Source organism: Echinococcus granulosus (genome assembly GCF_000524195.1).
Source record: "Echinococcus granulosus chromosome Unknown EG_S00020, whole genome shotgun sequence".
Taxonomy (NCBI): Eukaryota; Metazoa; Platyhelminthes; class Cestoda; order Cyclophyllidea; family Taeniidae; genus Echinococcus; species Echinococcus granulosus.
Genome location: NW_020170400.1, coordinates 40,695 through 61,411, shown reverse-complemented (window position 1 = coordinate 61,411; position 20,717 = coordinate 40,695). Strand labels below are relative to the sequence as shown.

Sequence of the window (20,717 nt, the reverse complement as noted above, 5' to 3'; positions counted from 1 at the left end):
GGGTCCTAAGTTGAGGGGTTTTCGCACTTTTGCGTTATTTCTCATTAATTTTGCTGCAATTTCTTATAACAGAAATTTCTGACCTTAAAATAGAAGTGATAAAAGGGTCATCCAAAACGCGCACTCTCCAAGTGCTTTTGAGCCTTCACTTTCGTTCTAGTGCGGTTGGTTTTCCTTATTTCAAAATAAACAACAACTCAATTTGTGTTTTTATGCTGATGTAACTGGAGTGCCTTTAATGACTAATAGCCTTCTTAAGGTTTCCCTTTACGATATCTGTTACGCCTTGTTTACGAAACACTGCGCTTTGCTTATCAGTTAATACTTGATAATTTTCGCGCGTCGCAACTTTTGTCGGTAATGAATCAAGGGTTTTTCCCCTTTTTCATTCTTAGACCTTTTATAGGGTCTTTGTGACTCTTACTCGTCCTATAATTCCAATTTCTGTCTCCTCTCAAGAGAAGGTTCTAAAGGTTTCATTAATTTGTGGTTGTAGATGAGTGAAGAATCGCAGCTGGAAAGATCTGCTCCTAGTGAGCTCATTGTTTTTAAAGCCAAATATCGCGCTGCTATCAAGAGCTTCCAAATTTCCAAAGTATGCTTTGAGTTCTTTCCATTTCTTCACCTCATAGAACACCCCCATGGATGATGTTATGAAACGCATCCTTGAATCGTAAGTTTGGTACACTTACTCAGTGACTTTTTGGTTTTTAAATGTAGTTTTCAGGAATCCGCGACGGAGTCAAAGAAATTTCGATTGGGTATGTTTTCTGGTGATTCATTGATCGGTTACATCTCTAGCTCAGTAAGTAGCCGTTTCTTGCTTTCCGATAGTTCTCGCCTTTAGAAACGTTTTCTCCTCAAGAATGATCTGGTGGAGCTTGTGCTGGCGCCGGAGTTCTCTTCTAAGGAGTTGACTGCGTTACTGGCCTGCATCTGTGAGTGCCTTCACAACTCAGAACGTCTAGACGAGGTTGAAAATCTCTCGGAACGCGTTGAGGAATTGTTGCATTCCATGTCCTGTGGCGAGTTTATCGACCACTTTTTCATAAATGGTGGTGTAAACGTCCTTTTTGACGCTGTCACTGCTACCAGGCGAGTTGTATTTGAGTTCCTATTGGCCATATTTCTACCGTGAACTCTTCTGCGGTTGGCATTGTCAAATTCCGTCTTTCTAAGGCACCTAAATAATTGAGGCATGTGGAATCCAATTGTGACTACTTGTAGGTGCTTCTCCATCACAAGATGATCTGGTTTTTTGGATTTTATTGCTCAATTATGGAGAAGGGTCTTGTCAAGAAATGCATTTTGGGTGATTCACTGCCATTGAAAAGTTATTGTCGAGTGCCGTAATCGGTAGATTTAACTGACCTGGGTCATTTGATTTCTGCTCATGTGTTTTTTCCCCATTTCCAGCCAGTGCGCAGACATGAAGGCTGGTCTGCGTGTTCAGTTGTGGCGTCAGGTACTCAGCGGATTAGCTGCTTTGATCAACTACGATGCCCTCATTCTCGAAACGGGTCGTGGTGTTGATATTATCGACTGTCCCTTCACAGGAAAAGGATTTGAGTGGACTCAGGTGCCCAATGAAATCATCAACCAGGTAGAATCGAATTATTCTCCGAAGCAGGAGTTTGGTGGGATTATCTGAAAGTAGGCTTTATAAGCTCCTCTACTAGTTCAAACTTACTTATTATGCTTTAACAGTTTCGTTATCAACGTCACATATATGCAATATTATGGTTTTCCCACTTGAGATCACTTACCGCACACGTGTAAAACCCTTGAAAAAAGAGGATGGACTAGATTGAAGACGATGAAATCTCTTTCCTCTACGAATCTAACAGCGAATGAGTTGATAACTTTTCCTACAAATCGCCAGTATATACAAATGTCAAAATACATTGATGAAGTTTAAACTCCACCATCTAATCAAATGTTACTCTCCTTCTGGGATCCTTTGTGCTCCATTTGTTTCAATCAAAAGAGCTATTATCTCATTTCACTAGTAACTAAGTGTGTTAATTCGCATTCCCCTCACATGAGTGGCAAGTCATGTTTGACAGGACCTCATAATGTCACTTTTTTCGGAGGTATTTTTTACTTTTCTTTAACCTCTATTTATAAAGGTGATTATCATTTGGTTCTCCAAGTATTTTTCAGTTTACGAATATTTTCGGTGTTTACACTTAATGCTTTACTAAATATTCCCCTTGCTGAACATCCAAGACATGGACATGGAGCATATTTAATAGTTCAGACTAAAAGTCGCCTTTTTCTCCTGAAGCATATATACTTTTGTTTTCCCAGCAGTAAAAGTAGCAGCAAATTCTTACCTGAACCGGTTCTTGTTGATTCATGTCCGTGTTTTGGCATTTGTTTGTTTTTTTTTTTCTCCTCTTTCTTTTTCCAAAGTCCACTTTGTCACCAATTTTACCTGGATTGATTGATGTGAATGGACAAACAAATATGCTGAGTCGTCGCTAAAAGTGGGTCGAAGTAGGCTAATGCTTAACATGTATGGAGGGGTTGTGTCAAATTTGAAAGCTCAGACTTTTCAATTGTTACTTCTTTGTTAGAATGCAATTAGAAGAGTTGTCATATTAAAGGCAAGTAAGATCTGTTGGTCTATTTGATTTCTTTCCAAAATGGTCATTTTCTTGTAATCTTACTTGTCACATATGTGTGACGCCAATGGCGGACGTATTTGTAAGATCATGTTTGGTTGAAATCTGAATACAACTTTCTTTGTTTGTAGCTAGATGATGGTTTGATTAAAATTAGGGTAATTTTTTTGAGAGCTAAACGAAATAAAAGAAGCATTCTTCTGATTTAACGCAAGGTAGGATGACGGACTACTGACGAAGTCTCTAGTTCCACCTTCTGGCTATTGGTTACCACAGATTTGGCTAAATATACAATTTGGATGAGAAATTGTTTAAAAGTGCAATAAATCTGTTTTTATTGTGGCTAAGTCAAGACATCTCTGAGGCAGTACGAAATAAACCATTATCATTTTGGATGAATGCTGACAGCGTTAAGGGTAGGGTAATTTCCAAATAGTTGTCAGACTAGCGGTTGACGCAAAACGGAACGGAATAGTCCAAAAAAACACGTTTGAAATTATGGTCGGTCTGTGTAAACAGAGACTGCTGATTGGTTGATCGGTTTTGCACCAACATCTGACCACCAGTACATAAAAGCGCACGATTGTAACATTGGTAACAATAAGGTAACATTGGAGCCTGGGTGTTCCGGAAAAATATAACATGGGCGAAAATGCAAACGCCCAAACCCTAGGATTGCGATCGTGTTTTATGGATAGATTGGAGAGGGGGAACACGGGGCAGGATGTACCTGGGGTCCCACACCAGATACCCTAATTTTTCCAGTTTATTATTAAAAGGAAAAATATCCTTTACTTCCAATCATCAGGTCAGTAAGTACAATGTGCTCGAGTTAAAATCGTAAGCTGATCAACGTTGACTTTAACTAGAAATGACGATGTGGTACCTTGCGGCTTCAAGCATCTTGGTGGGTCTCCTTGGATTTGATAAGATTTGTGGCGTCTTGAATGTGCAGTAATTGTGGTGAGCAAATCTGCGAAGTTAACAAAAAACTTGGAATTTTTTCAGCTAGTGGCACTAGCTTAATTTGATGTTTATGGACATAAAGTGAAGGCGATTGTTTATTTAGCTGTGTTTTAGGCCAAAAATGTGCGTCAATCTATCGGTACGGTGCTCCTTACTTGTGCTCTCCATTAACTTTTCTCTCGTTTTAAACCCTCACTTGATGCAGTTTCGGTTACACCGGCTGAATGTGGTTCTAGTCTGTTTGCTTTACGAAACCAAAAAGCATTGGATGAAGAAATTTCTGGTCTTCGAGTGCATTGTGTGGTAATTGGGGAAAGTTTGGTGGGAGAAGGTGGCACCTAGATTGGATTTGGGTGTTTGATTCTGGTGGTGCATGGCGTTGAGGAAGTGCTTGAATTCTTCATGCGAACGAAGAGACGGCGGTGTCTACTGATTTGAAAAAGTGGGTAATAAGAAGTGTAGCGTAATTTGTTACAGATACGCAACGTGGAATGTGATGCAAAACCTATTTCGCTCTTACACCGTACAGGAAGGTGGTAGTGGGAAGTCTTAGTGTGTGCGTGGGTGGGCGATCGTGTGCACGTTGCAGGCACTAATAGGCATTGCTTCTTGGCTGATAGCTTGTTGACTCTCTGGTAAGGCGAAGTGTCAGTTGGACTGGAGGATGTGATATGTGGACGAGCGCGCTGTTGGTGATATGGAAACGATTCAGTGCTCACATTTCAGCAGATGAAAAGTCTGTGTGCTTTGTGTGTGTTTACGATGGAGTGCAGACATCGTTATTCACTTACCGAGGGCGAGGTAATTAGTCCTGGAGTCTATCTTTCCGATACATCTGGGGCAAGCATAGGATTTCTTCCTCATGTGAAACAGTCGGGACATCGGTGGAAAAGGCGGCTCCTTCTTACAAGAAGATGAAAGGGAGACAGTGAGGCGATGAAAGGCCTCTTACCCTCGCGAAGCGTACAGGAGATTTGGACAGGATAGGACGGTGGGAGGGAGGATGCTGCCTTATCGTCACCCTTTATCTCCTATTTCCTCTGTTGATGGTTACCACCCCGCCTTAGCATTAGCCAGCCACGTGATTACACGCGAAATGGGAAAGTGAGATGAAAATAAAAGTGGCCATAACTATGTTATACTGTTCTAGAGACCAATCTACACCTTTAATAGGAGAATTATGCATAGTAAACTGTTTAGAAATGACCAGCGACGCCTTCTTCCGCTTGGCATATGTTGAAATACAAAACCATTTCTCCTTGCGAATCGTTCGACAAACAATTGTTTGAAAAGCGGCCGTTTATTTTAATAAGGTTTAAGAAGCGATATCCATTTCCTTTGTATCTCTCATCACGCCTTCCTCTGCAAGTGTGGGTGTGAACGATTTGCTTCGTCACCACCCACATTGGTTATTACTAACGGCTCATTCTTATCTTTTAATCTGCTTATTCCAGATAACAGGGCTTCATAATTCTTTTTTTTCAAGAATATGCACTCTTCCTGTACACCATGCATCACAGGAACCACACACCCTAACCCACTTTGGGTGTCACATTCTCCCACCACGCCTTTTCCCAATGCTACGCAAAACACTTGAAAACCAGAAGTCTTTCCACCCACCGCTTTCACATTGTGGTAGCAAACTGCCTTCGTAAATCAGACAGGCTGGAATTACGTCCATCCGATTCAATCAACATCTCATCATAGGAGGGGAGTTTGGGGAGAACTTAAGCAAGGTGCACCGTGCCAATAAATTGACGCACATTTATGCCTCAAAATTTGGTTTCATGAGTGCTCGCCTCTACCCTTTGAATACTTCTGTTATAAAGTGTCATTGTGGTGAGCTGTCCCAAGAAGAACCCTTTATCAACCTCATGATAAGTAAGCCGTGGAAGATTGTGACATCTGATATGGGCGTATCGTCAAATACGGAGGCGTCATCCTTCCCCAACAATCCATTCCCACTTATTTTCCCTTTTTTGTGGTTGTGCTTTTACCTCGGCTATTTCATGTTCTGTTGTAGTATGAGCCCAGAAAAAGAAACTTTTTTGACAACACAAATTTAACCCGTCTGCTTTAGTCTTATAAACACGAAACAAGTTACCCACTTTTTTTGGTTTGTGAAACGAAGGTCTTGTGGCGAGACACACACGCTTTTGTCTTTTTTTTCCTCTGCAAAACTCCAAGTCGAGTTTGCATTTTGCCGCCATTCAAATGCAAGATTTGGCTTCTTTTATTGCTTCATTCCTGACGTCTTGGCTCTGGATTTCATTTGATGACTCAGCAGTTCCACTGTCCATTAGTTGGGCATTTGTGTTCATTTTGAGTGACATTTCTTTGCTGGGCCTAATGTCTCCTCGAAACAATTAAGTAGATGGCGCATTTCAGTTGATTCACTGTCGCACAGTTCCGGCCATCTGACTAGCGGTGGAATATGGTGTCGCAAGGCGTATTAATGCAGAAGAATGGCTTATTATTGCCACACAGGGGTCAGGAGACCGTGAATGTGGCTAAAAGGCCATGCTGCCATGGTGTTGATAACAACCCATGAATATGACGTAGTCGGCTTAGTTCCGTGGACATTTACTCTTCTGCCCCGGCCATAATGAGGTTTCTTGTTAATTGTAACCAACCGCGGGATAGGAACTAGTATGTTACAATGAATTTGCGTCACGAAGAGTAGTTTACTTATTACTAGTACTGTGTGCAAGAAAATTCGCTGTTTCAGGGCGTCAAGTAGTCTTCATACCGAAATAAATTCGAGAGCCTTGATTTGTTTGACTGCACCAGAGGCTGGAATGTACTGTGCAGCTAGGTTAATCTGTACGCCATGGTTCAGGAATACAGTGTTTATTTCTCTGAAGTTACTCACAATTCTTTAAACTTTGATCTTATTCCGCCAAAAATTGAAATTTGTCTAAATTAGGCTCTTTTCCGGCAGATCTTTTGTCCTGAGTCCTCGCAAATTCGGCCACATTGCAGTGGATAACCTCCTTTCGTGATGTTTATATCTGGCAATCAGTATTGTCCTTCGTTTGCAAAGGGTTCGCTTGCTACTGCTGCTGCAAAATTCGCATCTCTACTTATCTCCAAAACTGTAGTAATGAGTAAACGTTAAATACGATTAAGTAAACATACAAATCCGAAGTGGCTCTCTTAAAAGTGACCGGAAGTGGTTGACGAATCAGTAGCCAAGGAAATCGGCCACTAGCATCTGCGAATGTTCATCCTTGACCTATTTTGTTTACCCTCTTTCAGTTTATTTATTTGCAAGGGCTTTGTCTAAAATATCTGTGGGAATCCGAGTGTATTAATTGTTTATAATAAGTAGTAGAGTCTACCACGATTTGAATAAGTTTGATATGGCAGTTGCCTTCGCAGTTTCGCCTAGAGGTTATCATGCTGTGCCAAAAAAAACTTCTGCGGAACCTTTGCAAAATTGCCGAGTGTTGTGAACAGGAGGTGAGTGTTTTGGAGGCAAATGAATACTTTCCCCCTTAAGTGTGCTCGTTGTGGAGGATAGGGTCTCTCCTTGTCGAGCCATCTATGCGTAGGTGAACGACCATGCTGACTTGTTGAATGCAAAGCTCTCCAAACGTTCAGCTATGGGTGCGATGATGAGGAAAGAAAGAGGGCTGCAGGAACAGATTCACAAACAAAGCGATTTGTAGGTGTAGGTGTCAGCTTAACCCTTACCCTGATTCGCTACTCCCCAAACACGCATGGAAAATTCGTGAAAGATCACCCAATCTGTGAGTTCCATTTCGGTGTTCGAGTTTCTCCTAAAGTCATCTATGTCAAGTAAATGGTCGTTGAACAATGGAGAAGGCATGCCGCCCTGCAGGTTTTACGCGCAGCAGTGGGTGGTAAGTGTGCCCTTTTTTCAACAGCCAACGCACACATCGTGAACTGACCAAGTTCAACTAAGAGCATGCAAAATTGACAATGTGCTCATGGACCAGCGTGGGGACGAAGTTTTTCGTGAATGAAGACATTCACGGAAGACATGAAGGCCGGTGTGCACTGAGAGAACGCCCAGTCGCAATGTGACACTTGAACAATGTAGCCGTTTCAAGGTCCGTCCGATGGTAACGATACCGGCCATGTTTGCGCCTAGCCCGGATTCTCGATGGCCACGCTTGTGAACTTCCAGACAGCGCGTACAACGCCTGATTCAGGACACCTGATGGATTTGGGACCTGCTGTAAAGTGGAAGAAGCTTTGAATCTTTGCCAACATTACTGCTTTTGAAATGTTGACTGGGATGGGTTAATGTTGGGGCTGTGCTTTCCATTTCTAGCTGTCATTAAACCCAATAGTCTCCATTTGACTAAAACACTTGATCTACTTAGAAAGTCCAATGATTCGGACTTCGTATCGTTAAACCATTTCTTAAAGATCCTGCGTGCTTGAAAATATCCAGCTATTACTGGAGAGCTTTGTTTTGACAAAAAGTGTACATTTTCTTTCAGATTATAAACTGTCATCCATTCTTGGAAGACCCCACATCCTACCGCAACTGTCTCCTCGTTCTCCTTAGTTTCCTGAAGACCTGGTAAGTGCCGTCTTTTCCTCCTCATCTCCATCTTCCTATAGTCCTGATCGTGTTCAAGTGCTACTGGATAATTCAATTGCCTCTTTCCTCTACAATGCCTTGGATTCATCTCAATCTCGTCGCCGTCTCCCACCGCTGCCACAGTCCCAGCCCAGGCTCAGTCGCTCGAATAGTAGACATGGTGATCTGGCCATTCGACCGAAAGCTCTTTCACCATCACCTTCAGTTAACGCAAATCTGACAGCCGCGGGAGTAACATCAAGCTATGCATCGACAGGCGCTGGAAGTGAACAGGGGAAAAAAAGGAGGAGGATTTCGGAGTTACAAATTTTAGTGGTGTGTCTGGTCCACGCAGTCTACGAGGCAACGGCAGACTCTCTGACGGAGACCCTGAGCGTCTTGCCACCTTATTGCATCTCCTCTGTCGTTGCAGTAGGTGAATGTAGTTTTTAACAACTCAGCCTTTGTCAATCACTTTCAGTTAACCTTCTTAATTGTTTTGACGAACCCTTCCATAATATTACAAGGAAGAGAATCATCTTCCCTTGCTTTTATCTAGCCACGTTGACCTAACTTGATATTAAAGGGTATAAAGTGAAGGCGATTGTTTACGCAGTTAAGTTTTAGGACAAAAATGTGCGTCAATATATCAGTACGGTGCTCCTTCATCAACTTCCCTCGCATTTTTAACCCTCACATGATGCGTTGTTGATTAAACCGGCTGGATGTGCTTCTAGCTTGTCTGCTTTATGAAGCAAGTTTGCAACCTGGATGCAAAAGCAGTTGGTAGATAAGCTTCTATTATTTAAACATGTCGTATAGCATATGGGGAAGGCGTGGTGGGGAGAATGCGCTACTTAGAATGGGCGCGGGTCTTTGGTTCTTGTGATGCATGGTGTTCAGGAAGAGCTTGCATTCGTAATGCGAGAGAAGAAATAGGTGCACCTGCCAATTAAATCAAGTGATAAAGAGGAGGTACAAAATTGTCTTTCAGTCATGTGCAACAACTAGTTCACCCTTGCACCGCCAGCATTATCCAAAGTCGTGTTGCAAATGTTACTTTTGTTCGAAGATGATGACGTCTCTTTACCTTTAACTAGCACCGCTTTAGGCCGAACGCATACTGCGTGGTCTCTTGTGGTCCAATTTCCTTTGAGACTGAGATAGTTGATGCATAATGCCACATGAGATCCTAATTTCACCGACACACCTCATCCACTTTAGTGGGTTCGCAGTTTCAGCCTCCTTGTGAACTGCTTCGTGAGAGCTTATGAGCTTTGGAGTGCTCAAGGCCTAATGATAGTCTACGCCGAGCGCCCTTCATACACCAATTGCTATGTGTACGGATCTTTGTTTGAAGGAGCAGTCTAACATTGAGAAATATGCAACGAAGCAGTTTCACAGGGCTAATATTCAGTGCTTGCAGCTCTTTACTACCTTGTTTTTACCCTTTTTTCATCTAGCTGTCTATCTGGATTCCATTTGGCCAATGAGAATGTGAGAGGGGTATCATATCTTCATTAACATTAAAAACCCAACACGCTTTTTAAAAAATGTTTCCAGATTCTTTAAGCCTATTGTCGTCCCCTTGTTTGCTGCCTCCTCACAGAAAATCCGATTGAAATGTCATACAAAAGGGTTCATGGCTTCAATAGCCCTTCCGTCGTGGGCTCACGGAAGGTACTTTAGGTTACAACGGCGAATCCAGCAATCGAAACATCAGATGGAGAGACGACTTTTGCCTTATCTCCTTAAACATTCACTGCAGAAGCTAAGAAATTCATTGGTCACGCATAAAAGGTCGCTAAGCCAACTGCATACGTGACGGAGAGAGGTGACTTCAGACTAGGGTAGTAGACATTTTTCACACTGGAATGTATAACTTAACCATTCTTTGCAACAGATAGTTTGTGATTATTTCGAGAGATTGTAAAGCTGATAGTCCCTTTGCCAGGACCTTATGACAGACGGTGATGCTTTGGAAAAAGCGATTCATCCAATGGTTTTGCCTCAATACAACTACCGTGATGATGTGACGACACCTACAGCTCCCGCCACTAGCGCTGCATTGACGCGTGGCCCAAATATCTTCTCCACCCTGAAACTTCCACGCAGTCTTTTAGTCTCCGGTGCCTTTTCTCGCATCACTCGAATGAATTCAATGCTGAATGACTACCAATCTGGTCAAACCCTTACATCACCGCTTTCAACTCAACCGCCATCACCACCTGGGCAACCGTCGACTTTGCAAGTGGGAACACAGCGACCCTTGGTGGATGCAACGCCAATCAGCGATGAGAAGCCGACTCCTGTATTCACTGACCCCATGGAAACCAACTTACGTGACATGCTGATTAAACTTCAGCCCTTCGTGGTCCAACCCTACTCTCACTTGCAGGAAGCTCCATTAAACGTACGCTACAACACCTACTGATAATGTTTAAGTAGTTGTGGTTTTGTACAATGTGTTAATTTTTTAGGAACGGCAAATGCATCGTGTTTTGCGGGACTTATGTCGTCTCATTCTTCCCGAAATCACCTCTTCGACATCCAGTAGTATCACCGAGGGTAATTCTAAGGTGGAAATCTATCGCATGTGTGGTTTTGCGGTAAATTGCAAATAATTTTACATATTCACTCAGGGTAGAATGGTTTTCATCCACTTTTTTTCCTTCTAGAATCCTTACAAACCGGACGATGATTTCAAATTGCCACCACAAATGCTTGGCGTTGTTTGCCTTTCCTCTCTAGTGAAGCATCGGGGTGGTCTCATTCGAAAAATCCTAGAAAACCAAGGTGCCTTCGAGGAATTTCAAAAGAATCGTCCAGTAGGAGATTCTCAGGAACCCGCACCGGTTCCAACCTCCCTTGCAGCCTGGTTGGGAGCTGATAAGGCTGTGGGGTGTCCAGTGTTTCCTCTACTGCCTGCTGTGCGAGCTGTTTCTTTAGTGTTGTGCGAAAATTTTGCCATCATTGGTAAGCCGCCTTTTGTGTAGTTTTGCATGTTTTAATCGGTTCAATTCTTACTGCTTCGTAGATGAACCCCTTTGCACCTCTCAGTCTTAACTTCAAGAGAGTTGATGAACCTAATGTTTGCCTAAATAAGATCTAACCCATTAGCTATGAGGTTAGCGGAAGCATTTAAACAGTAGTACGTCAAATTTTGGACACTCAAATTTGCTCGGCTTTGTGATCTCTATCTATAAGGCATTGTTCGTACTACATTTCCCTCCTTACTTTTGGCTCTTAAAGCGGGTTTGTAAGAAATTTCACAAAATTTATCTTTTTTAAAGCAAAATTTGTCACTTATGTAAGCCAATCGCTTGTGGACTGATTTACTTAGCCTCTGCGGTTTCGTTCTTCCCATCGTGACTAATTCTGCTTATTAAATAGTGGGTAAGACTACATTGAAGGATTATTTTGCTTTAACTCTCTTTGATTTTTTTTCCCTAAATTCGACACTTTTAATTTGACACAGTCAAGTAATTTATGCAAACTGTACCTTTTTTCATGCGAGTGGTTCAAGTTGATTCGGGACTCTGGATCCCGCACCTATAAAATGACATCTTGCCATGTCATACCGCACGTAGTGGCAAAATGCGCGCGTCCCTTGTCCCCACTCGGAATGATCGGTGCGTATACCTTTGACGTATTCAAAAATCTCTAGTAAAGGTGAATGAGGTGCCTTGTCAACGAAGACTTACCATCAGAGACCGCGAATGTCTACGCATGTAGAGGACTTTAAGTACAGCGTGGTTTGAAGACGGCTGCACGTATGCCTATCGGTGATGGTCCCGACCTTGGAGATTCTGTTGCAAGCCTACAATAAGGTAGTCCTTCCTTTAAACATTCAGTGCGTAGAATGCATGATCCTGGCCCTTCCAGGGACCCATAAGCAGCCATTATGGGGGACTGTTTTGGGTCGTTTAGTCTTCGTTGATAAACTACCCCTGGCTGTAGCTCTGGATGGGCATGCCAGCATGCGAAGGGTCTGTGCTCTCCTTTTTTCCGCAAATCCCACATTCCTAGTTTGACTTGAACATCTGTTGCAACTTAGTTTGTATGAAAAATTTAACACACTTTTAATAAATGTTTACAAAAAACTGCAATTTATTCATACTAGCTGTTTAGAACTTACGAAATCCACTTTCAGCTCTCGATTCAATTCAGCTGGTTATCATAAACTGGCAAAAAACCGTCACACATTGGCGTCGCCTGTACATGACGTGTTTCGATTTTTGTCCATTCCGTCCATTTTCAAGCTTGTAGTTACTAACTTTTGGCCATATTTTGGTAGTTTTTCGACTATGGGTTGCCATATTTACTTTGACCGGGCCATAACGAAGAGAATTTTCTAAAAGACTTTGACATGAAAATAATCCGAGACTGGCCAATGAAAGCCCCAAAAAACAGTGCTAGAAGTGGTGCTTCTTGGTTTAAAATATAGCGTTTTTAATCGAGTCTTCGGTATTGCAGACGTGTTTTTTAATAACTCACTTAATAAAGCTTTAAAAACGGCGTCCTGTGAGGCCCTAATCAAAAGGAACTAGAAGTACACGCGTTAGGGATTGCATAATTATGTAAATGCTTGACCATCCACCCACCCTTCGGTCGTGTAGATTGTGCGGGAGTGAATAGAACCTTGCTGAATTTCGATTCACGACCTGATACTCGCCTCCCTCGCTTTGACATGACATAGCGCCTTATCGCACAGGTAAGTTGTGACAAGCTTCGGTATTTCTGACAAGGGAGGCAGTGTAATTAGTGCCTCGACGGGTCTTCGAGACAATGCGCGGAAATTCGGTACTTGCAAAAGAACTGCACTTAATTTTCGATATAGCCGCCAGATTTTGAAACACCTAATATGCACCAAACTTTTGAGATTGCGGGCATTCATGAATGATTACTTGCACAGTTTTTGTAGAAAAGTTCGTATTTTGTGCATTTTTATGCACTGAAAGATGATCCAGAATTGGGCCTTCCCCTCATTGAATTTTCTAGGAACAACTTATCTGCTGAGAACCGGGCATGAAATTGCTGCGAGTGTCTTTGGTAGCCGTGGTTTCGGGTTGTGAACCCCTTTTAAGAAGGCACGTCGACGCACGCCGCCACACAGTCGCCTACCCTCTGGCCTGGCGATGTCAGATGTCCAATCTGGCCATTGATAATATGGCGCACTTGGCATGCCCTACTGCGTGTCTTATTGTCAGGATAAAATGCCTTTTTACAGATGTGAAAGTAAAAGTTTATCCTCCCTCGTAGCTATATTTGGCATCTTCAAACACCCTTTTCTCCAAATACCGTCTAAATTTGAACTAAATTTTCACGAAATAGTGTTTTTTGTTATTCAACTGATCAAAAATCTTTCCTTTTGGAAAACGCTTGTCGTCTTAATCTAATTTCCCAGGCAATCCCTTTGTGGAGGACGAACAACTAAATCCCCTACTCTTCCAGAGCTCACCCAATGCAGACTCCGTGTTCCTAGAGCTCTTTCTCCACTGTTTTGATACTTTCTACGACTTCTGGTTCGCCTTGAACGCTGAGCCATGTGATTTGGAAACGGTAAATATTTACCAATCGTAATTTCCTCAACTTCAAAAATTCCAAACTTTGGCGGCCAAATTTAACGAATAATTGAGCAGCTAGGGGCGTTTCTCCCTTTTTAAATTCACACTAGTTAACGATGTTTTCTCTTACTTAAAGCGATTTCCGGATCGTATTTGCGAGCGGATGAGTAACTAGGGCTTTTTTTCTGACATAAAATGCAAGGCATTTGTTTTTAAAATTGCAAGCCAAAAAAATCGGCGTAGAAATATCATCCTTTTTGACTTAGCCACCTGTCATATCATTTTGCTTGTTCTCATGAAAGACTTACACGTGTGAGCATGTACGTGCGTAAGTGTGTAATTCCTTTCTAATAATTTGAAATTGTGGCGCTGAGGCAATGGTAGGTCACTCATCCACCCGCTTACCCCATTGGCTGGTTTGGTTTTGCGCGCTCACAAGATGATTACGATGCCACCTGCATCATTCTTCCAAGCTTGGGCTTACAAAACACTCAGTGGCAAGTTTCTTACCATTTAAAACTCCAACAATCATTTGGTTGCCTTTTTAGCCCCATTTTTCGTGTCCAATTGGTTGCTTAAATAACATCAGTAGCGTGTACTTCCCCTAGATTGCACGAGCACTGAGCGTAAGCTTGAAAAACGCAATTTCCAGTTGCCCATATACGTTTGAGGAGTTTGCCAGAGAGTTGTCCAATTTCTCTCTGGATTCCGTTGAACGCGAGTGGCGGATGCGAGAGGAGGAGAAGGAGAAGAACCACCCGGCAGTTCAGTGAGTGTGAAACTCCGACAGCATTGTTTATGAGTTGGGGCCATATTGAGGGAGTATGTCCATTGCTGTCTTTGCAGGGAACTGCACCGGGATTTGGTGAAGCAGCATACTGAGACGGTTACCAAGCAACGGCTATTTACCATGAGCCATGGTCCACCGCTGGTCTACATGAAACATACAAAAAAAGGTTGTTTGCTTCTCTTTTTCCTTAAGCTTCTCTATCAATGCATTTTTACTCTTAGCTTTGGATTTTAAGTATTATACCGGGGAATTAGACGAGGAAATTTGATGCATGATTCAGTAAATCGATTTTGACAACTTGTCGAATTATTTTTTTTCTAATCTCAGGGGTGCAACGTTTGCGTGTTTCTCTATCATCAGATCAAAATCTTCTTCTAGTTCGGGATTCCGACAACCGCATTGTGGAAATATGTACGTTTTTTTTTTGGATGAAATGCTGAGTAAGTACTTACATAAATGATCACAAAGACTTTTTAAATTCACATTTAAGGGCCTCTCTCATCAATTGTCACAATGGCTCCTGGTTCTGGTTTCAGGAAAGGCAAGCATCGTGATTGGGTAATTTGACTGATTTTTTTCTAAAAAATGCATGACCTAGAAGTGAGAAACGCCTCTTTGTATTTAAAGTTTTAAATCCTATTTGTAAATGTAATGTATATTCAGTTAGCGGGCCTCGCGAGATTAAATTTTCCAGGGTGTCACTATGTTTCTTTCCTTGACCAATGGCAAGAGCGGAAGCATTGCCCAATCAAAAACGGGCATTTTGAAGATTAGTATTCTTAAAGATTTACTGTTTTTTTTCCTTCAAGTCTGTTGTCTTGACGATTGACACAGAACAACCAACTGAGCAAGAGATGGATATCATGGTACGTCCCTCTTCGGCGAAACAAAATCGGCTCAATCAAATCATTCTCGGGGCTCCATCGGAGTACATCCAGACCTCGTGGGTTGACGGTTTTAGCTGCCTCCGAAAAGAGAAGGTCAGTTGGTACCCGCTATGTCTTCTTATGTCTTTAAGGAGTGAGGTTGATAGAGCTGCGCTTTTCGTTTGCTTTTAGTTTACCAGTGCTGCATTCGCTGATGATGTGAATTTGATCTCCAACTTGGAACTTCGTATCCGACTGTTTGGGTTGAATTTGGATACAGTTCCAACCAAATCGGTTGAACGGCCGCCATCCTACCCCGATCTTGAAGGTCTTATGTACTGATTTTTGTTTAATTTAACCTCCCCTTACTTTTTAATCGATCAGTACATTATTCTGAACCCTGTTGAGTACCCGGTCTCACTTTCTTGGTCTTCCGATTTCTTTGATGTTTGACAAGTGAATAGATTACTTTCTTTGAGTTGTGTTATTTATTTTGTTTCTCAAAGTTAAGGTTGCAAAATTGCCGTAGTTGTCACAAGAATAACCATTGAAAAATTCAAGCGTCACAGGGCTCCTGTGCACAACTCCTACACTTCTTTACTATCCGCAGAAACGTGTTTAAGCCAAAGCCTTCGTGGGATTCAGGAATAGGTGGTGTTAGCGACATGGCTGGAGAGAGTTGTATTTACAGCCCAGTACGGCAAAGAAATACTGGCACTACAAGGTAACGATCAGGTGGTACGTTTAGCTGTGGGCCTAATCACTCATCTAGTTCGGCCTCTGTAGGTTGCACTTTTGCCCTGCAATAGGGCTTTCGGGCCATGCTAGCTGCCTCAACTTCTTTTACTTTAGTGGGTAGTATTGTAGAGACTCCGAGAAGACGAAAGAAGACGCAATACTCGGGCAGAATATATATTCAGCACAGCGAAGGTGTTTGGGCTATTGGCATGGCCCAAAGGCCAGCCCACCCAGCGAGAAGCAAGAAGGCTAATTCAAAGTACAAAAGTGGAGCCTCACCAATACCGAGGGATAAGCCACTATCGTATTACAGTATGGTCTTCCGTAATACTTCGGCTAATTGCGACTTCAGCAAAGGCCCGGGATGCTGCAAAAACCAAATTTGGCATCAAACAAATCAAAAACATAGACCAAGAAAAGAGGTGATTTGGGTTACTGGTTAAATGTTAAATAGAAGATAATTTCGCTTCATTGCGCGTGCAAAGAACACGGTAACAAATGAGGCAAGCATAAAAGCTGTATGCAAAACTGATAACATTGCCTTTTGTTTTGCTTGCGCAAAAGAAGCAAACTCTTAGAAGTTGGTTTTTTGGGTACTGCAACGCTTTTTCATATCAGGGTGGATTTTTATGGAAAATACCATCCATAATCCAACCTTCAAAAAGGTCATTCACCTCAAAAAAAGGTTTTTTTTTTCGTATTTTTTCACAATTCAAGGTTGCTTTTGGCAAGGGTATGGCTAGTTTCTAAAGATAGTTGTAAGGCTTTTATTAAGCTTAGAAGTGGTTCTTCTAGGTCAGTCGAAACTCACCAGCCTGCACCGCAGTACTTGGCCCACGTGGTCACTGCACGCCCGTAATTTAATTCATAGAATGGTTTCGCATATCAAGTGTAGTTCTGCATCTTTTTGTAACGCCGATGAGGTTCTTAGTATATTAGAGGTAAGGGCTTATTTAAATATTTTACTTAAGGTCCATAGGTTAATTTAAAGACTGGCTTGACGAACTCTGAAGCCCTACGCAGATATGAAGAAATTGGACCCAATGAATTTCAAGCCAAACCGCCAGACCCGCTATGGCTGAAATATCTTAAGCACTTTTTTGAACCCATGATTGGCCTTCTCATTGTCTCCGCTTTTGTCAGTATACTTATGGGACAGTTTGATGACGCTGTTAGCATTTCCACGGTATACGGTATTAACCCACTAATTTACACACTTGTTAGGCCATTCTTATTGTGGTCACAGTGGGTTTTGTACAGGGCTATAGATCAGAAAAGACGATTGAGTCTTTAAAAAAGTTAATGCCTCCCAAGTGTAATTGGTATGTGTATCTCTTCATAATTATTTTGCGTCAATTTAGCTTGCGTGAGGGGAAACTTTATTCAATAGTTGCCTCCAATCTTGTTCCTGGTGATGTCGTTTACCTTTCCCTTGGAGATCGTGTTCCTGCCGATCTACGCATAATTGAATCCTCCGATTTACGAATCGACGAGTCAAACTTGACTGGAGAGACTAAGGCTGTTGCCAAGCGCTCTAATCGTCTCCCTTCACAGCCCTCTGATCCCCGTCTCCCAAAGACTACTGAAGTTAGCTCCCCTTCCAACTCGTCTCAAAGTCCTGCATCTACCATTGTGTTCAAACGTAATGACAGTTTCGCCGGTTCGTGGGGAGATGGAGAGACCTTAATAAATCTTGGGCCTCTCTCAACATCACCTCGTTTTCCTCCGGAACGAATCGAGGGAGCTCATCGTCTCACCAACATTGCTTTCATGGGCACTTTGGTCCGTTCGGGCAATGCAATTGGCGTAGTTATAGCAACCGGGGAGCACTCAGAATTTGGCGAAGTGTTTAAGATGATGCAAACAGAAGAGGCTCCGAGAACTCCACTACAGAAGAGCATGGACCGGTTGGGGAAGCATTTATCGATTATTTCAGGCGTTATTATTCTTGGCATTGTATTTCTTGGCCTTGCTCAGGGGCGAAATCTCCTAGAATTGATTACCGTGGCTGTCAGGTGAGCACGGTGGCTTCTAGACTGAGTTATGCTGTCTCATTTAAGAATGTGAATATAAGAATCGGCTTCATTATTTCAGTCTCGCTGTGGCTGCGATCCCTGAAGGTTTGCCTATTGTAGTGACAGTTACTTTAGCCATTGGCCAAATGAGAATGGCCGCAAGGAATGCTATAATAAAAAAACTGCCTGCTGTTGAAACGTTGGGTAAGTAGTGATTTCTTTAAGATCAAGGTTTTTCCTCTGTCACTTTCACCAGCCTTTTTTACTTCTTTTCAGTCGATTTTTGATTCGATCAGATTGATTCAAAATGAGCTTTTATAGCCACTTAATTGTACGCATAACGCTCTAAAGAAGAATTTGTCCTAATATTGTAAGTATTCGGCATCGAGGTCTTGCCGCTTATCGATGCTTACCACTTTTATCTACCCCGTTGAACTTGGAATTGACCAAGCTCCTATTATGCTTAAGAGTGAATTCTTTTATCTGTGATCGGTGAGACCATTAAATACATGCTAAAGAGTAGACAGAACTCCATAAGCAATTTTTTCCTGTTAAACACGCAATCAACCGATCAAGGCGTTTTTATGACCTGTGCTGCTGTACCACTGCTTATCAAACTCGGTATTTTTTCTAGTTTGCCTCAAAAATGACCTAAATTATATCATTTCGATGAATGTATTATCCTATCATAAGTTAATGTAGCACTTTAGGTGTGTATTTGATGAGATAGACGAACTGCTGTGAGTTATTTTTTGCATTTTAAATATAAATGAAGTGTGTAGTAACTGTACGAACAATGCCGAATTTTCACAACTACATGGTCTGGATTCTAGGACTGGTTCAGCAAACATATGTAAATGAAACCACACAGATCTCACCTGAAGTTTACCTAGAATCGGTTGACAGGTAGAATCACTGGTTAACCAAAACAGTGGATTTTGCACGGGAACCATGACAAAAGACTAAAACATGAACTTTTTTATATAAAAGTGTTAGATTTATAAAAGAAGGTGCCAAATCGGGTAAATATAATCATAAAGCCTTAATCATTCAAGCCACCTCGTTTTATGGCATTTAACTTGCTTCCCCGTTCCACTTGAGCCTTGTAAAGTTTAGCTTCATGCCCTATGGAATATAAAAACCCAAAAAAACTTGGTCACTTTTATGAGCAACTTCCTCCACCCAATTCTTCCACAAGATCTAAGCTCCAATCGAAACATTAAAGTTTATTTCGTGGATTGTTTTAAATTCTGGCAATGATTTACCAGTTACGTGAAACTGATTGATCTTGTTACTTTCTGCACAAAAATGTTATATCCATTCAGACGGAGACTCAGTGATACCTTTCTGGCGACTATGAAAGTGATAAAAATGCGATTTTCTAGACATATTTAAACGTACACAATTGTGGCTCAGTAACATTTTAAAGTGTATAAATTTTATCAAGGTGTTTAGAACTTTCCAATGTTTGGGCTAAAATTTGGACTAGCGCCTCCATTATCTACTGCCTTTGTAGTGTCCAGTAAAACCGGCGGACAAACGTTGTGAATCGTTAGGCCAATTGATGGAGCTTAATCCGGCTCTGATAAGTTAAATGTCACGCAATTTGGGGTAGATTCTATTGTTTCTTCATGGAAGAATATCCTGGAATGTAAAGTGGTGAGGCTGTATGGCCTTGGTATTGAAATAAAAAGCTCCTGACAGTGGTGTATCTTTACCTTTTCGATTAAATGAGTCTCATAGTTAGGTTTGTTTCATTTCAAGACTTGGGTTCCGTTTGTTTTCAGCCCTCATTTTTTTCTCGCTATGTTCATCCTAAGATAGGCCAACCGGCACAGACGCTTGTTCTGCCTGGGTGCCTTCGCCTAGGCCCACAAAATTGGTCACTTTCTCGCCCCCAATGGCACATACACCGGGCAGTGTGTAACCCATGTGCTTGCCAGCCTAATTGGCTTCGTTTCTGCTTCATTCAAAGGCCAAAATATTTCCCTTCCTGTCTCTCTATCTAGCAGATCAACTGACTAATCTATTACTGGTCCTTAATTGATTAGTGTTTATTTTTTTAAAGGAAAGCTCTCAATTTCTTAGCCACTTGTCCATTTATAAAATAAGATTTCCGTGTCCCATCAAATACGGAAGCCTTTTAATGCGTGAAAATTTTGCTTGCCTACAAAGGTACGTATTTTTCTTACGTGAGCTCCGTGTTTCTATTTCTTCGTGCAAATATACATTAGAGTTGGTTTTTCAGAAAGGAATTATTAATTTACATCGCTTGTTTATATTTTTTCATCTGTTAGTAATTGCGTCCCTCAGGTCAATTATGGGGGAAATTTTCATAAAATGGGGGTTAACAACTGAAATGCCATTTTCAACCCCCATCAGTTGTTGGACCTGTCAATGGCTTGACACAACAACTTGCGAGTGATTCCGCGAAGTGCATTTGCAAACCAATCTGATGCAATTTGTCCATTCTCCGGCGTTTCAATGAGCTTATTTTGTCAGCTCTATTATAAGATTTTTTATTTTATCCGCTTTTACTGGAAAAAACCATTCACTTTAATGCCCTAAAATCTTACACTTTATTGAGTTAATA

The 20,717-nt window shown here is 41.8% G+C and overlaps 1 protein-coding gene across 1 annotated transcript in view; it reads left to right on the top strand. All coding sequences in view use genetic code 11, as the record gives it.

The window, feature by feature from the left end:
* Positions 1–360: 360 nt before the first annotated feature.
* EGR_03670 (Calcium-transporting ATPase type 2C member) overlaps positions 361–20,717 on the top strand; it is a gene marked incomplete at both ends in the record, with an annotated part of 28,514 nt that continues 8,157 nt past the window's right edge. Inside the window, 24 exons of the mRNA XM_024492919.1 lie at positions 361–371; positions 407–464; positions 497–595; positions 633–673; positions 721–805; positions 848–1,134; positions 1,417–1,603; positions 8,066–8,148; positions 8,304–8,580; positions 10,103–10,561; positions 10,629–10,757; positions 10,827–11,124; positions 13,556–13,710; positions 14,324–14,484; positions 14,562–14,671; positions 14,833–14,916; positions 14,996–15,063; positions 15,315–15,485; positions 15,564–15,699; positions 16,905–17,050; positions 17,089–17,295; positions 17,334–17,696; positions 17,850–18,124; positions 18,204–18,328. Of these exons, the coding sequence (XP_024352576.1) occupies positions 361–371; positions 407–464; positions 497–595; positions 633–673; positions 721–805; positions 848–1,134; positions 1,417–1,603; positions 8,066–8,148; positions 8,304–8,580; positions 10,103–10,561; positions 10,629–10,757; positions 10,827–11,124; positions 13,556–13,710; positions 14,324–14,484; positions 14,562–14,671; positions 14,833–14,916; positions 14,996–15,063; positions 15,315–15,485; positions 15,564–15,699; positions 16,905–17,050; positions 17,089–17,295; positions 17,334–17,696; positions 17,850–18,124; positions 18,204–18,328 (4,015 nt within the window). The remainder of the gene's footprint in view (positions 372–406; positions 465–496; positions 596–632; positions 674–720; positions 806–847; positions 1,135–1,416; positions 1,604–8,065; positions 8,149–8,303; positions 8,581–10,102; positions 10,562–10,628; positions 10,758–10,826; positions 11,125–13,555; positions 13,711–14,323; positions 14,485–14,561; positions 14,672–14,832; positions 14,917–14,995; positions 15,064–15,314; positions 15,486–15,563; positions 15,700–16,904; positions 17,051–17,088; positions 17,296–17,333; positions 17,697–17,849; positions 18,125–18,203; positions 18,329–20,717) is intronic.